The 15,826-nt window shown below is 41.1% G+C and overlaps 1 protein-coding gene and 1 pseudogene across 1 annotated transcript; both read right to left on the reverse strand.

Moving 5' to 3' along the window:
* Positions 1 to 4,242: 4,242 nt before the first annotated feature.
* Positions 4,243 to 15,536, reverse strand: LOC147419309 (uncharacterized). Its single transcript, XM_086505914.1, has 5 exons — positions 15,472 to 15,536; positions 14,791 to 14,979; positions 4,754 to 9,674; positions 4,559 to 4,660; positions 4,243 to 4,457 (listed from the first exon to the last, which is right to left on the reverse strand). The coding sequence occupies exons 1-3, from the start codon at positions 15,534 to 15,536 to the stop codon at positions 9,557 to 9,559; spliced, it is 372 nt and encodes a 123-aa protein (XP_086362040.1). The 3' UTR covers positions 4,243 to 4,457; positions 4,559 to 4,660; positions 4,754 to 9,556.
* LOC147419310 (uncharacterized) lies at positions 9,681 to 14,784 on the reverse strand (annotated as a pseudogene).
* Positions 15,537 to 15,826: the final 290 nt, after the last annotated feature.

A 15,826-nucleotide genomic window follows, 5' to 3' on the forward strand; every position in this document is an offset into this window, starting at 1 on the left:
TCACACTCACAACTCATGGCCTTGCCTTCGAACTTCTCGGCATACACCGAAACCAAGGCAATGCTAAGCACATTCTTATTGACCAAGGCACTTATTTTCTATAGCATCCTCACTGTCTCCGTGTTATTAGCCATCGCCTATCAACTAAAGCATGCTAATCGCAATTTATCACATCAAAATATTTCGAACGGATGATCCTCCAAACAAGCAGCTTCGCAATCACTTGAAGCACACGACATCGATGATCTGAAGTGGGGACCCTCTTGACTCTCTCTTGACATACTTTTAACAAAAAAGAACTTTAGAAAATTGATTTTCTTCTTGAAGTGTACACCTTTGATATAAATTTATTCTACTACCATGTCCAGCATGTCTTTGCAATCACAATGATTCCGCCTAAGGAATGATAATATCCAAAATTCATGTCCAGACAGATCTCCACATTCTGGAGACGGAGCGTCACGACATCCACCCCTCTGAACCTACACATCCTCCGGCATGTGCCAACCGCATAGCCAAACCCAATAACCAAAAACCTGCTACAAAAAATCAATTGCATCCTCTCGAAACCTCAATCTTCACTTGAATATCTTCCCCCTGAACCAAAGGAAACTGCACTACAATATCCTCTAGGATCGAAAGGAAAACTCAAAAACTTTTCATCAATCAAGTAGATCCATCCAATAACACATAAGCATGATCCACTGCAAAGTCTGTAAACCTCTTTCCATATCCTGTAAGTATGATGAACACCACCTGGGTCATATGGTCTATATATCAACTGCCATAAGCCATTCTCATAAACGTGTTCTCCTGGATCAAATGTCTCAAGAAGATATTGCCCAAGCACTAGAGCTTTTACCGGTAACCATAATAGCATTGACATAAGCATAAGTAGAAAGAGTATATGGATCCAACCATAGCCATAACCTCGTCGAAGAAACTGAAGAAGCATATGCATCCTTTGCTTAATCGATAGTGATTCACCCCCTCTAACTTCATAGTTATCACGAACCTCTGAAAATCTTGCATCAGTGTCAGAGTCATCATTACTTGGAACTCTAGCCTCACCATGAAAAAGAGTTGTAACTTGTGAATTTGCATCCACTTTTGGATCAGTAGAGCAGTGTATACTCTCATCATTTGTCAAAGAATTGTGGGCTGCTTCCTCTTGAAGTTCATGCGAAATAACACAAGGAGAAACTTCATGGGTATCATGTACTTCAGTCATGTCAGAAATGTCAGGCACACAAAGAACATCATCTAAGCAGTCTTCATAGATCTCTTCATCATGTTCCGCTTCACATACTTCTATGGTAGCCAAAGATCCATCGATACTTTGTGAAGACTCTTTATACAACTCCTCTAAATAGGTACTAGCAGTAGAGAAATTATCCATAATATTTTGTTCATACATACCACAATCAGATAAAAAGACATCAATAATGGAATTCTCTTCTCTCAACCCTAACAAGGAAGCATCACTATTCGCATCATCATCTTGCTCTGTGATATCAGCGCCTGTAAACATATCGTCAGCAGCAATTGTAGACTCATGTATACCCTCATGCACATCCATAATTTCTTGTACTTCATTTGTTACAGTATAATATTTTTATCAATGCAACCGTCTTCAGGAAATTTGTTGTTCTGCTTGACTTCACATGCTTTCATTGTGCTGAGAGGACCATCAACACCTTGTAAAGGAAGATCTTGAACTTCTTGAGAACAATCCATGCTGCAAAGATTACTAGTATGTGGAACACTGACAATAAAATTTTCACCTATTTCACAAGAATCAATGATAGAAGCAGCTACCATGTGAGCAAGCTCTGAAAATTTTTCATCAATGGCTTTAGTCTGAAATTCGTTATTTACCTGTGCTAGATTAATTGAAGCATGATCCTCTGGGACAAAATCTGGTACTTGGAAAGCTGCATCTGCTTTAGCTTTACTTCTTGCATCAATTTTCTCCCAAAATTCATCATAGCTGATTGTCTGCAATTGATCTCCATGACCTGTACTAAAAGTAACCTGCTACTGTTGATCCATCTGCTCTATTTCCAAGGCTATGTGTTGGTCACCCACCTGTACAACTGCTTCTTCAAATTTTTCCCAATTATCTGCATACTTATCGATAAGCTTCTCTATCTGATCACGTAATTCTGGAGGTACTAACCGGCCAAACTCCTTGATCATATGCTTAGTTGGAATATCCATAAGCTCCATCTCTGACCTGTAGCATGCAAGATATCCACCACTATCGTAGCCATCAAAACTACCTCTTTCAGAAGAGACTTTATCCAATGCTTCTTCTATTGCTTCATCTCGTTCGACTAATCCTCGTAAAAACTCTTCTCGGTCTAAACCAAATTGCTCATAAGTAACCTCCTGTTGCTGCTGCAAGAAAGCATCAAATAGCTGCATCATTTCTACTCGAGACGTCGTCGTCATCCTCTTTCCCAAAATTTCCCACCCCGGCTCGCTTCACGTCGGGTTCACCAAAGATGTCGGGGGGTAATTTGTGCCGTTAGTGAGCCGGGTCAGCACAGGGCTGCTTGTTGTGGGAAACAGTTAGAGAGAGATTCACAGCACAAGAGAATATAGCACAATAGACGCTTATGGAAACCTTAAACCCAAATATTAAATAAACTCAAAAGCTATATACAAAAGACTTGACCATCACAATAGGCACACTGTGCTCTTAAAGCCGTCAAGATCTTGAGCGGAAGCACAAACACCAAAGCCTTATTTGCTTCAGTCTCCTTCCCTTGCTCTTCCCGATCACCTTCACGTGCACTCACTTTGCCGTCGCTTGCTTCGGTCTTCTTTTAACTCAAACAATCCTCTGAAACTGCTAAAAACTTCTTAAAGCCAACTTCTCTATGACATAGCTCTCGATTCACCAAGGTATGATTGTTTCCTTCTTCAAACACATCCCCAATTACACAAAACTTCGGTTGGACTGTCAAACCGCTGCCGTATCCACTGAAAACACTCACAAGAACTTCATGACAAATTCCCTAATGAGTTTCCAACGTGGAAAATTTATTTTCATAAAGGAAATATCTTTCCCATCATGAAATACATGTACTTCTTATGAGAAATTCTTTATTCCCATATAATAATATGTAATTGTTCCATTTGGGGAATTTTTTTCCTTATGATAATAAATATCCAAAGTGGAAATTTAACTTTTCTAACATGGTTTTTTTCCCACTTACATTAATCAAAAATATCTTCATTTTCACATGGAAATCTTTGAGGGATGATTTTTTCCACATAGAAATAATAACATGGAGAATCGGATATATATCTTTATTTCCACATGGATATTTTTTAGAGTTTTTTTCCATGTAGAAATAATGACACCCCTGTCAGTAATAAATTGTTAAATTTGATCAAGTTTAGAAATAGTGTAGAATAATAACACAAAGCTAAGCTTTTAGACATGATAGTTTATGAAAAACAATTAGATACTAATTTTTTGGTTTTATTAATCATAGAATTACATTATAAACAAGAAAATAAGCTACAAATCTCTCTCTCTCTCTCTCTCTCTCTCTCTCTCTCTCTCTCTCTCTCTCTCTCTCTCTTACACAAACACACACATTCACGTTCGGATATGCGTACACAAATGTCTTATTGATTATAAATCTTTGAGTTCAAGGCCAATCGCATAGATCTTATAAGCAGCTTCAGATTGTTTCTTTAATGCTATAGATTATTAGCTCATTTAAGGAGAAATATAATTGGTATCATAGAAGTATGCCTTCCGTGGTGCTCTGAATATGGCTTTCAAAGACAATCACTACAAGAGGTTGTGTGCTCTTGTGACGCTGTTAGCGACGGAAATACACTGGGTTTTTATAACCCCCGACGTCGCGAATAGCGTCGCTACGAGAGCGTCGCTATATGCGTCGCTATATAGAGACGCTCATAGCGACGGTTATAGCGACGTTTACACAGAAGTCTATAGCGACGCTTATAGCGACGCTACAGAGCCATAAATAGCGACGGTTATAGCGACACCCGAGAGATTTTTTTTTTGGTGACAGAGCATTGAATGCCCTGCCACCCATCAACCATATTGTACTTGATTCACTTTTTTAAAAAAGTGCAAGGGTAGATAATAGACCCAAAATTGTCACCCACAAGACGCATTGTTTGCAAAATTGACAAGCGTAAAATTGACAATTGTACACATCATAGGCAAAATGAATTGATTGGCAAATGTAATAATGACAATTGTACAACATCATAGGCATAAAGAATTGATTGGCAAAATGAGCTGCGGTGACAAATGTAATAATATACATGGTTCAAAAAGACGTATAAAATCCGTCTCATGATACATAAGCTATGAGAAACCCTAAACTAATGCTATCTAGCTACGGCTAAACAGACGTCATCTAGTCAGACGTCTCATCGCATCCAAGCGGCGTATCTGTCGGATTCTGCAAAAAAAGACAATAAGACAGCTTTCAGTAAGTATAAACATATAACGACATTTATAAAACAATACAAAAAATAGAAAAGAGTAAACACTAATACTAACCATGCCGCCGCGAGAACTGAGAATGTCCATCAGGGCGTTTAAGCCCTTCCTGCTTGCGTACTCGCGCTCGTACGGTGTGGGATCACGTCCTGTCATCGACCACTGTCAAAACATACAAAGATTTCATTATGTTAGAATTAAAAAACTCATAAACCCTAAACTATCGAACATAAAGAGCAATGCGAAAACACTTACAATCGGCCTCAAATGATGCCCATCCACCGCTCCCCAAGTGGTGCAAGCTCCATGCCTCTACTCGCGCTCTGGCTGCATCCTTTTGTTGCTTCCACTTGTCGGGATTCTCGCGCGCTGCTTTCTTCGCATTCTTCGAATCTTCTTTGGCCAGCCAATCTGGCCTGTTCCACCCATGCTTGATTGCTTTTTGCACTTCGGAACCCTTGTGTTTGCAGTATTCGCGCATTCGAATCTTCATCAGGTCTTCATTGAAGCGCTGATCCCGTGTTGCAACGGGAAACTCATCATGAAGTATGCTGATGACTCTGTCTTTTAAATCACTTGGTACTTCACTCCATTTGTTTAGTATGTAGTGTCTAAACAGCTGAGAGCAAAGACCACGCACGCATGCGCGAGATCACCTTCTTGCCGTCATCATCCATGATGATGCCGCCGCTGAAGTCGACGGAGTAAGGCAAGCCCTCTGGCCGCTGACACGTAAACCTGGGTGTCCCGGCAGGGGTCTCTAACGGCGTGTCGATGGGGGTATGGACGTCAGGTGTCTCCACCAGCGTCTGGGCCCCGAAGCGAGGAGTGTCGAGTGGGGTGGCTCCTGGCGGAGTAGGTAGAGGTGTGTAACTGCGCGATGTTGTGGCTGGTGTGGGGGCGGGCAAAGAAGGGGAGGGTAAAGAGCCTCGTCGAACACGAGGCGGTGTGGAGGCATCGGCGGCGGATTAAACACACGAATATTTAAACTTAATATTGAATGAATAGAGTAGACAATGACGCAAAGACCATTAAATACAATGACGTAATGACGCATATAAATACAATGACGCAATGAATTGAGTGATAGAAGAGGCAAGTCGAAAACTAAGAATTTTCAATCAAAAGATATGAGCGCGAGTAGAAAAGAGCGTTATACACCATGGAAGGTACTTAGAGAGCCAGAGCTTTTACAACACGGAGCAAAATTGTTCAAATACAATATTTGTGGCTTTAAGAGATCTCTCTCTCATCCTCGCATAACTCAGCATAACTTCCTATATCTATATAGAGCTCTCCGTTTAAACACATATCCTCTGTTTTATTTTGTAGCTCCTCTGCATGCACCCCATATAGAGTAGTAGCATCTTGATGCTCGTCTGGCACTACCGCAACGGCTTCTGATTGAGCATCTTCTCTGATCTCCTCCATTGATGCCGTTGTGATTGGCACATGGTAGCCTTCATACGTCCTTGCACTACGAGGGGCTACCTCTATGACGTACCACCAGTTTGATGTAGACTTTGTAGGATGAAATATTACATGCCAGAGCCACATAACTTACATGAGAGCTTTCAAGCACATAACTTGTAAAAGGGGGATGTTAACTATTTACATACTTACTTGTTCACAATGCTCTGGTAGTACGAAAGTGTCTCTTAGGTCAGTCCATTTCTTAGTAGAATCCACCTCAAGAAAACCAGACTCTCCTCTACGCACAGTAGGGTTGCGACCCTCCATGATTATCTTGAACCATTGCACGTCGAACAAGTCAACAAAAAATCCTCTGTAATCGATTCTCAAAATCTCTTGTAGCGTGCCGAAGTAAGTGAGTTCCGCACCACAGGATCTGCATCAGAGGAACGTCGTCGACTACACTGTTCAAATTTTGCCATGATTCCACAATCTTGAGTAAAACGCTTTTTGTCGATCCGTTCCACCCTAAAATGTCGACCTTTACACCATGCTGCTGTGTATGACTTATACTACAACGAACAAAGATTATGACTGGCCGTTCAAACGTTTAGAAATAAAGTCACTAGCTAGTCGTACATTGCAAACTTACCTTGGTCGCGCAACCCCGAGAGTACTCCCACTCTTCCTCAGTCACTTCGTCACCGCATTGTTGTGCGCCTGCGAACACGTCTATTGGGTTGCAAGATTGCTGCTTGTTGGCCAGCGTCAGAGTCCGACGAGTTATAATTGGCAACAACTCGATCTATAATTAGATGGATCGAACTCGCCAAATTCGCGAACGTGCTGCAAAGAAACACGTCTTGTCCGTCGCACAGCATGCTTGCATTGATTACAAGGACATAAGACCCTCGTTGAGAGATAGGTGTTTCGGTTGGACGGTCCCACATCCTCGTCACAACTCATAATGAGGATAAAAATCTTATAACCTGGACAACAAATTTAATATTCTATTGGCATTCTTCGTCTTATCTCTCTCTCTCTCTCTCTCTCTCTCATTCTCTAGTCATGTCCAATCCCCGCACACCTCGGTCTAGAGGTGCACGGAGATCAGAACCACCGGGTTATAATCTCGTCTTTATTGGTCAATACCTATATTTGTGGGTACAAGAAATCTACAGACCCACGTCTACATGATACTGCATGTAGTGGACAAAACCTCTTTGCCTCTTCTCTAGCTGTAGCACTTCACAGCATCTTAACATCTTTTCACAGTAGATCTTTTCACTGTTCGTCTAACTCTAAACCCTAAACCGTAAGTAATTCTTGCGTGGACTCGATCTAACGTAAATAAGCGTAAATCTAAATAAACGTAAATCTAACTAAAAATAAACCTAAATCTAATTTAACGTAAGTCTACATCTAACCTAATCTTTAACGTCTTTTGGGATAGTTTCCTACGACGTTAAAACTCTCTTCTTCTTGTGTGTGTGTGTGTGTGTGTGTGTGTGTGTGTGTGTGTGGGTAAACCTAAATAAACCTAAGTCTAATCTAGTATAACATAAATCTAAATCTATCGTAAATTATGTTATATTAAAAACAAAGAACTAAACTAACAGGGATTATAAGAACCTTAAAACTGATTTAACACATAATTTTTCACATAACTCGGCAAGAGTTGGCATTCTCATCACTAAAGATGTGAGAGTTAACTTCCGGCGGTGACGCTGCCTCATCTCCATCCACATCTGACGACAGCAATTGGCCCTTTGGACCGTTCTTACTCTTGTTACTAACTTTGAAGTTGTTGTTGAATGACTAGAGGTTGTCTAGATGGTCATTGTCGGGAATGTAGTGACTCTTGCCGCCCTGAAGATCCACCTTCTTCCCTATCTTCTGAAGACATTTCACCAATACATTTGGATCGACGGAGCCCACCATGAGTGAAGGCAGCAATACCCTATATTCCATTGAGGGCTTTCTTCACCCGCTTCATGCAGGCATCGCAGTCTTTGGAGACCTAAATCTAATCTAATATAACGTAAATCTAAATCTAGAGTAAATAAACGTAAATCTAACTAAAAATAAACCTAAATCTAATCTAATTTAACTTAAATAAACCTAAATCTAATTTAACGTAAGTCTACATCTAACCTAATCTTTAACGTCTTTTAGGATAGTTTTCTATGACGTTATAACTCTCTTCTTCTTGTGTGTGTGCGCGTGTGTGGATGGATGTGTGTGCCAATAAAAAGAGATAAATGGTATAACCTTTCTATCACCCATGCCAAGTATGATAGATTGGTTATGCCATTTCCCTCTTGACTAATAGGTCTTGAGTTCAACTCCTCGTCGGCTAGATCTTTAGGTCTTTTAATTTTAATTAGATTCCTACGACGTTAAATTAGTTTCTCTCTCTCTCTCTCAATGTGTGTGCGTTTTTTTGTTTATGCGTGTTTTCTCTCTCTTTTCCTCTCTCAATGTGTCCGTTTTTTGTTTATGCATGTTCTGTCTCTCTTTTCCTCTCTCAATGTGTGCGTTTTTTGTTTATGCATGCTCTCTCTCACTTTTCCTCTCTCAATGTGTGTGTGCATTCTTTGTTTATGTATGTGTGTGTGCTTTTTTGTTTATGTTTGTACTCTCTCTCTCTCTCTCTCTCTCTCTCTCTCTCTCTCTCTCTCTCTCTCTCTAAAACACTGTGTGTGTGTGTGTGTGTGTGTGAGAGAGAGAGAGAGAGAGAGGGAGAGAGAAAGAGGGGAAGGGAACATGAGAGTGAGGAGAGGGAAGGAGCATACCTGGCTCTCCTTCCTCTCCTCGTGTGTGTGTGTGTGTGTGTGTGTGTGTGTGTGTGTGTGTGTGTGTGTGTGTGTGGAGAAGAAAGAGAGAGAGAGAGAGAGAGAGAGAGAGGGAGAGCGTTACCTGCTCCTTGCTTGAGGGTGCCGAAAAACTCAGATCTGAGATCTGAGTTTTTGGGCGCTCTCTGTTATTTTTTTTAGCCCAGCCGGCGTCGCGATGAGCGTCACTATGAGCGTCGCAAATTTACTTGTAAATTTGCGACGCTCATAGCGATGCCGAGAAAAAAAAAATTGAGCGTCGCTGTGTGAGCGTCGCTAATATGAATAGCCTCTTGTAATGAATCATGTGGTAATTTTATTTGCTAATTAATACTACGTGCTTGGTACATGTTATATTTATGGATTGCTTTCTTTATGGGTGACTACACTTTTTAAGAGTGACTATAGTGTATACTTTGGAAGGTTGTTATCATTGCTTATCACATGCAAGTAACATAGTAACATTGTACGTGAAATAGATGTTTGTATTATCACTCTCTCATAACACACAAATATTGCATGTTTGACCTCTTAACACAAGCAAGAAGATTATTTTAGTACATTTTACCTCTTCATTTCTCACTTGATACATATCCTCGATTGCCAGAAAAACAATTTAGAGCAAAAACATGACAACTGTAAGAGAGATTCACAGCAACTCAAAGGTGACTAGTAATACACAAAAAGACAATCACAAACACCATATAAAACAACTTCAATTATTTTTAAATAGCTTGTCTCACCAAATACAAGCTTTGACCAATAATCTTTAAAAGAGAAATTTGAATTTCTATACAAATTAAGGATGCAACTATATGTAGTTGAAATCCTTAATTCTTTCAATCTCAATAAAATAATTTGAAAACTTGAAATAAGTCCCATCAATCCATATGCGATGCATCATATCGCCCATCCATGCTTGTGGATACCTGCAAAACAAGTCATACATTAGTAAAAGACTTTTCATAAATCACTTACATAGTATTTCACAAGACTTACTTAGTTGGCTCCAGGTATCAGAATAGAGAAGATGAATTTCCAATCGACCCAAAAAGTTTCTTCATGATGATCATCTTTCCAATATAGCAATGCTTTCTTACTAGTTACATCAACACTTTGCTCCAAAGCTTCTATTGTTGTAGTTTCAAGTCCCTTAGAAATTGAAATGTCGCCCTCCTCTAGCCAAGGAGGAACACATCCTAGCCCCCTTGGCAACACTAGACGATGACGTCGATCAGATCCACTAGCTTCATGCAGACCTCCATATCAGCTCTTGCTCCTTGAATATATAAAAACTTCCAACAAATACAGTGGACAGGTAGTATCAATGAGACACAATGATTCTCTTACTTTTGTGTAGGATGAACATTCCAGAAACATCATCAATACCATCAAAGCTTTCCACAATGGCCTCCACTGTGACAAACACAATGACCACTCCTTCTTGCTCCACAGGAAATATTTTAGATAGCCTCCCATAAAATTTTGAGTCATGATCTTTAGCTACTACCAGATAATCTCCTAAATTGTAATTCACTTCATCTACAAAAACCTTGGAATACTCATATCCAAAGGAGCATGGGTCTCCACTTGATAGGTTCTTGATGATTCTTTTTCATTGGCGCTTAATAAGAAAGGAATTTTTCTCAATTTTCGTCCAATAACTATTCCATTTCTATTAAGCAAAGCTTTACAAGCACAAGGGTGCCCAAGCTGAATTGCACTACTCCATAGCTCTTGAGCTTGCTTCTCTGAGGTCGCAAGAAAGGCACACAAAGAATCTGAGTTATGACACTCAAGGTTTGACAATTCCTCAGAGTTCCAACCTTGAGTGAAAGTAAGCAAGAGTGAAGAGCTTGCAGATATCTATTTTCACACAATAGCCCGTCCTTTTCGATCTCTAATTGCTTCCATGTATTTGTAAACAAGATGCGACTATGGAAATTTGTATAGGATATCTCATTGGCTTTATTGTTAGTTGGAATGCTTAAGTAACTTGATACGCTCCTCTCAAAAGAGAAGCACCAAAAACAATAATGAGAGCCATGGCGTAAGATATCGTCAAGCATCTCTCCGCTACCTGTACACAGTAGTAATGCGAGCATCACTTAGTTAATACTATAATAATCAATCACTTAATAAAATCTCTTTGAGATAATATTCTTGAGAGAGTCTTATACACCTGCCACATGCTCCAAAGGGGAGCTATTGGGACCCTTGTACGGTTCTGACAAGATTCTCCATGTTAATAATAGAGAACGACATGTTTTGATATCACTCAATGACCATCCTCCTCTTCTAGAGAAATTGAAAAATAAATGTGTGATATCAACAAGAAGCATCCCAAGTTGACGTTGTTCGTCTGTGATTCCCTACACTACATTTAGAATGTGAGGCAGACACCACTGTACAAATTTTTGACACTCTTCTGCCTTGAACATTTTAAAGTGCTTCGATGGATTCCTTGGCCATCGCCCTGAGTTCAAAATAATCTTTGGAATGGAAGCTGTAACCTCCTTAACGGCATTATCGATGTCACGCTTCATTGGTGTGATAGAAGATGAGATCAACTTTCTGATGTACTTTTGAAATAAGTTCAGAGATAGTACATGCATAGCATCATATACTAAGTCTTTTGACAGATCGAATGCATATAAGTGATACAATCTCGACAGAATGGATTGCCCAGACAAACCTGCATCACGTAGTATATCTTCTTTAGCTTCTTTAGTAGAAGATCGCTTGGCTCGTTTGATTCCTGACCACATGTCTTCTACATGTCGACATTGAGGAGGATGTCTAGCTTAAAATCTATTATTGTCATACACATATCTTGACCCATTTGCATCTTGCTAAAGTGTTCCATGTGCTCATTAGGAAAAGTTTGGACTCAAAAATGGGCCTTGTAAGAATTGTTGATGTGGCATAGCTTTCAAAAAGTGGGGATCGGTAATTTTTTTGCAAATAAGATCCAAACTTGTCGGAGGTTGGATATTTAGAATCTACTCTTCAAATGCTATCTATTGATATATAGCATGCATGTATCGGACATTGCCTTCATGTAGATCTAGAAAAAGGTGATTTTAGATTACCGTAACGGTAACAAAACCTGGCTGATTGAAAAAAAATAGCATAACTTTCATAGAAGTCATCCAAACTTTTCGGACCTTGGCTCTTTAAAATCCATTTTTCAAGAACTTTCCAATGATAGGTCATATCATGGGGTTCTAAGCAATATTTAGAGGGGTCTATTGGGTTGCTTTCTTTTGTACAACTTTGATGATGTGGCACTCTTAAAAGGTCCAAAAATGAGTTCAAAATTTTCCTAATGTTACAACGTCAACAAAAGCTCTTTCCACCATCTTTGAATTCTCCCAGCTTACATTGAGCTGGATGGTCCCTAATGCACATCATTAGGATTCCTCGCAACTTTGTTGATTCATCTGGAAGCCCTTGATGAATACGGCTTTTGTTGTAGGCATAGTTAGCTTCGAAATCATCTAGAAATAAGGTTTCTAGATCCAGAAGCAAGGGTTGTAGGAAAGAAGAGAGAATGTCTCCATGCTTCTTCTCCAACTCTTTGTTTGAAAGTGGAAGAAACGATACTGGAATGGAGCCAAGAGTAGATCGTTTTCCTCCATTCAAAACAGTGACCTCAACTACTGCACTATCCTTCATAGTTGTTGATGCTGCCTGAAATCCGTCCCAGTGCAAAAGAAGAGAAAAATTCATAGGATCTCCTTTGATAAGATTTCTCTCTCCCCGAACTTGCTTTTTACACCTGGTACATGCAAACTCATAGGCTTGTGTGTCCTCATTTCAACTATTGAGAAGCTCTTTACTTGACAGACACTTGGGAAATGCACGATACGTCATCTTGCACTTGTCATTTTGACACACGACTGGAGCCTCCCAAAGGGCATCAGGATTCCAAAAGTCTTGGTAAATCCGCATCTTCTCTCCGTCCCAAACTTCTTGAATGAAGTCAGGATATTGAAAGGGCTCCTTATCCAACCACCGTTCTCGAGCTCTCCACATGCTCAAAAAATCATGACAATATTCTTCACTTTGACAGAGACATCTCAATTGATCTATTAACGATGTGTATAAGAATGGCATCATCTCCTTCCTGCTTCTACTGCACTTTGAACATCTTTCACAACATATAAGGCAATCACGTTGAATACATCTTGATCGGATTCCATCAATGCAAACACACATAGAGATGTCTCTATCAGCATCCTCCTAGCTAGCTGGAAAGACTTGCAGTTCATGGGGATGAATTTCACTGCCAAGACATAGTTTCCATTCCTGAGGAATGACCATACCTTTGTTTTTATAGAGCTTCAGTATTTCAGAGAAGTTACTAGGTGTATTGAAATCATTAAGACTTCCATCCCAATCATTGCTCTTCTCTGTCAATAGCTTAGCAAGACATTTCTCCTTGCCTTCACAAACAAAGCTTAAGCCCTGAAATAATATATGCATTACATCGTCTTGAAGCTTTATGAAAGCTTGATGGGAATCCATCACAGATTGGATCCTAATAATGGTATTCCAAATAGCTTCATTGAGAGCATACTCGTGAGTGTGCTCTGTATTCATTCTGAAAAATGCGACAATCGCACATTACTCATCTCTAGTTATTCCTTAGCCAGTTATTCATCTCTAGCCATACCCTAGACATTGTAGAGCTTAGTCATAGATAGGATACAACGTTAATTTCCATGCATTGGCCGTCTATGCCGAAATCGGCATAACAGGTCCTATTTTTGGCTGTTTTTTCAAAGGTGGGCACTCAGTAGAATAGGAAGCATGATTCTTCTATTTCGAATTAACTAAGACTCAATACATCAGCGTCGAGGTCTAGCTGCAGCCAATCTCTTCTCCTCATGGATGGATGGTCGTTCACAGTGCTGTTCCTGGCAGGGCGTCACGTGCGACATTAATGTAAACGGCAACAAAACAGCTCGCGTCTCTCGCCTCCAAGTCTCCGCAGTTGATGAGCCAGTGCCATGGCTGGCCCTATTCCTGTCTCCCTTTGCCACCTCTCTGCCCTCTCCACCCTCTCTCTCTCAGATAGCTACTTGTCCGGCCTAATCCCTCCTTGCCTCACTTCTCTCCCTCATCTCCACCACCTCGATCTTCACAACAACTCCCTTAATGATTCGAGCTTCATCACTTTCTCATCTCCCTTTCGCAGCCTTAGGTCCTTGAATCTTTCCCGAAATGTCCTCTCTGGCCCCAACATAAACTCCACCTTAATGCTTATCTTCCTGCCCACATACAAGCTCACGTCTCCCGACCTCTCTGAAAACAGCTTGTCTGCTCGCCTTCCGCCTGCTCTTTGCTATTTCCACCGCCTCTCTGTGCTTGATTTCGGTGATAACTCTCTCTCTGGATCAATCCCCAGGTGCTTCTTCAATCTCACGGCTCTGCAGCACCTCCACCTCACTTCTAATGATCTTTCGGGCCCACTCCTTAGTGCACAAACCCACTTCAGCCTACCCAATCTTCGCTTCCTTGGCCTCTCCAACAACGCTTTCTACGTACTTGTTTTGCCAAGCTATAATAAACAGGTGTTTTAAGTTTTGATTGTACTAGTTGTAAGGCAGCAGGGAGGGTTATGAAAGGACCCATTGTCAAACTAAAACATAAAGAGGATTTGGAGCTCCCTAGACGTGTATATAGCAGGCAGAGAATTGAGAGGACCCATTGACAAAATAAAACGTAAAGAAGATTTCAATTTTTCAAACGAAAAGAAAAGTCTCCATGATTCCCCAACTAGTCAAGAGCTCCAATTCCGCCCACAGTGTCAATGGGGAATTGCTCTAATCAAGCCCATCTAATCATGCAAGCATGGCATTTAAGACTAATATAAGCTACAAAAAATTAGATTTCTTCATGCATAGTAAAACCCAGAATCGAGAGCATAATGTACATGACGAACCTTGGATAGTGGGAATAAAGAGCTTGATTAATAGAGTGCCACATCTAATTCATTCAAACAATGAAAATAAATAGAGGAGAAAACATGGAAATCACCTGGTAAATTTAAGAGAACTCCGCAGTGACTTGATGCCTAGAGTTGGAGTTTTGCAACAAGCTACACCACTGCATGACGTCTTCTTCAGGATGTCGAATTGAAGCCTCCACAGCTGATTTGGGCAACTTGCTCGCGATGGACCAGCCTTGATGGCGGCCTGCAGGTTGCTATTCTGGTGTTGGCAGCTCCTTCAAATGAGATGGGATGCTTTGAGAGACTTGGGAGAGCTGCGCCAGCGTTGGCAGCTCCTACACATGAGCTGGGACCAGATCAGAGACAGATGAGAGAGAGAGAGAGAGAGGGAGCAACAAGTGTTGGAGTTTTGCAACAAGCTACGCCACTGCACGACGTCTTCTTCAGGATGTCAAAATGAAGCCTCCACAGCTGATTTGGGCAACTTGCTCGCGATGGACCATGCTTGATGGCGGCCTGCAGGTTGTTATTCTGGTGTTGGCAGCTCCTTCAAATGAGATGGGATGCTCTGAGAGACTAGGGAGAGCTGCGCCAAGCGTTGGCAGCTCCTACACATGAGCTGGGACCAGATCAGAGACAGATGTGATGGCGGCCTAGCTGGTGTACTGATAGCGAAGACGCAATGGCGACCTGGCTTTCTGTGCCGCAGCTGAGTGAGAGAGAGAGAGAGAGAGAGAGAGAGATGCTGGCCATTTAGGCGGGACAACCTCAGCACTATCTCAGGCGAGTGGGCCCGATCATGGCAGCAGCCCACCAGAGAGGTGTTGGCCATTTAGGCGGGACAACCTCGGCACTATCTCAGGCAAGTGGGCCAGATCATGGCAGCAGCCCACCGCCACACACTCAATATTGATTGAAGCATAACGGCTAGCACCATGTGGAGATAGTTGAAAAAAAGCGCACTGTATCACTGCAGTCTACCGCCTGCGCACAGCCGCTTGAGATACGTACAGTTGCTTCTTGATGAAATTGTGCCTTCATTGGTGGGGTGGCCCACAATAGCCAGCTGTTGGGAGGCACTGTTCGGGAAAAATCATTTTCACAAACATACAAAAATCCCTC

Source organism: Adiantum capillus-veneris, chromosome 29, assembly GCF_014529385.1.
Source record: "Adiantum capillus-veneris isolate H3 chromosome 29, ASM1452938v2, whole genome shotgun sequence".
Taxonomy (NCBI): Eukaryota; Viridiplantae; Streptophyta; class Polypodiopsida; order Polypodiales; family Pteridaceae; genus Adiantum; species Adiantum capillus-veneris.

Coding starts and splice junctions, on each gene's coding strand:
- LOC147419309 (XM_086505914.1), bottom strand. CDS start 15,536: ATGGCCAACACCTCTCTGGTGGGCTGCTGCCATGATCGGGCCCACTCG. Junction 14,980..15,471: donor TCGCCTGAGATAGTGCTGAG/GTTGTCCCGCCT, acceptor TCTCATTTGAAG/GAGCTGCCAACACCAGAATA. Junction 9,675..14,790: donor AGTTCTCTTAAATTTACCAG/GTGATTTCCATG, acceptor CTTGTTTTGCAG/GTATCCACAAGCATGGATGG.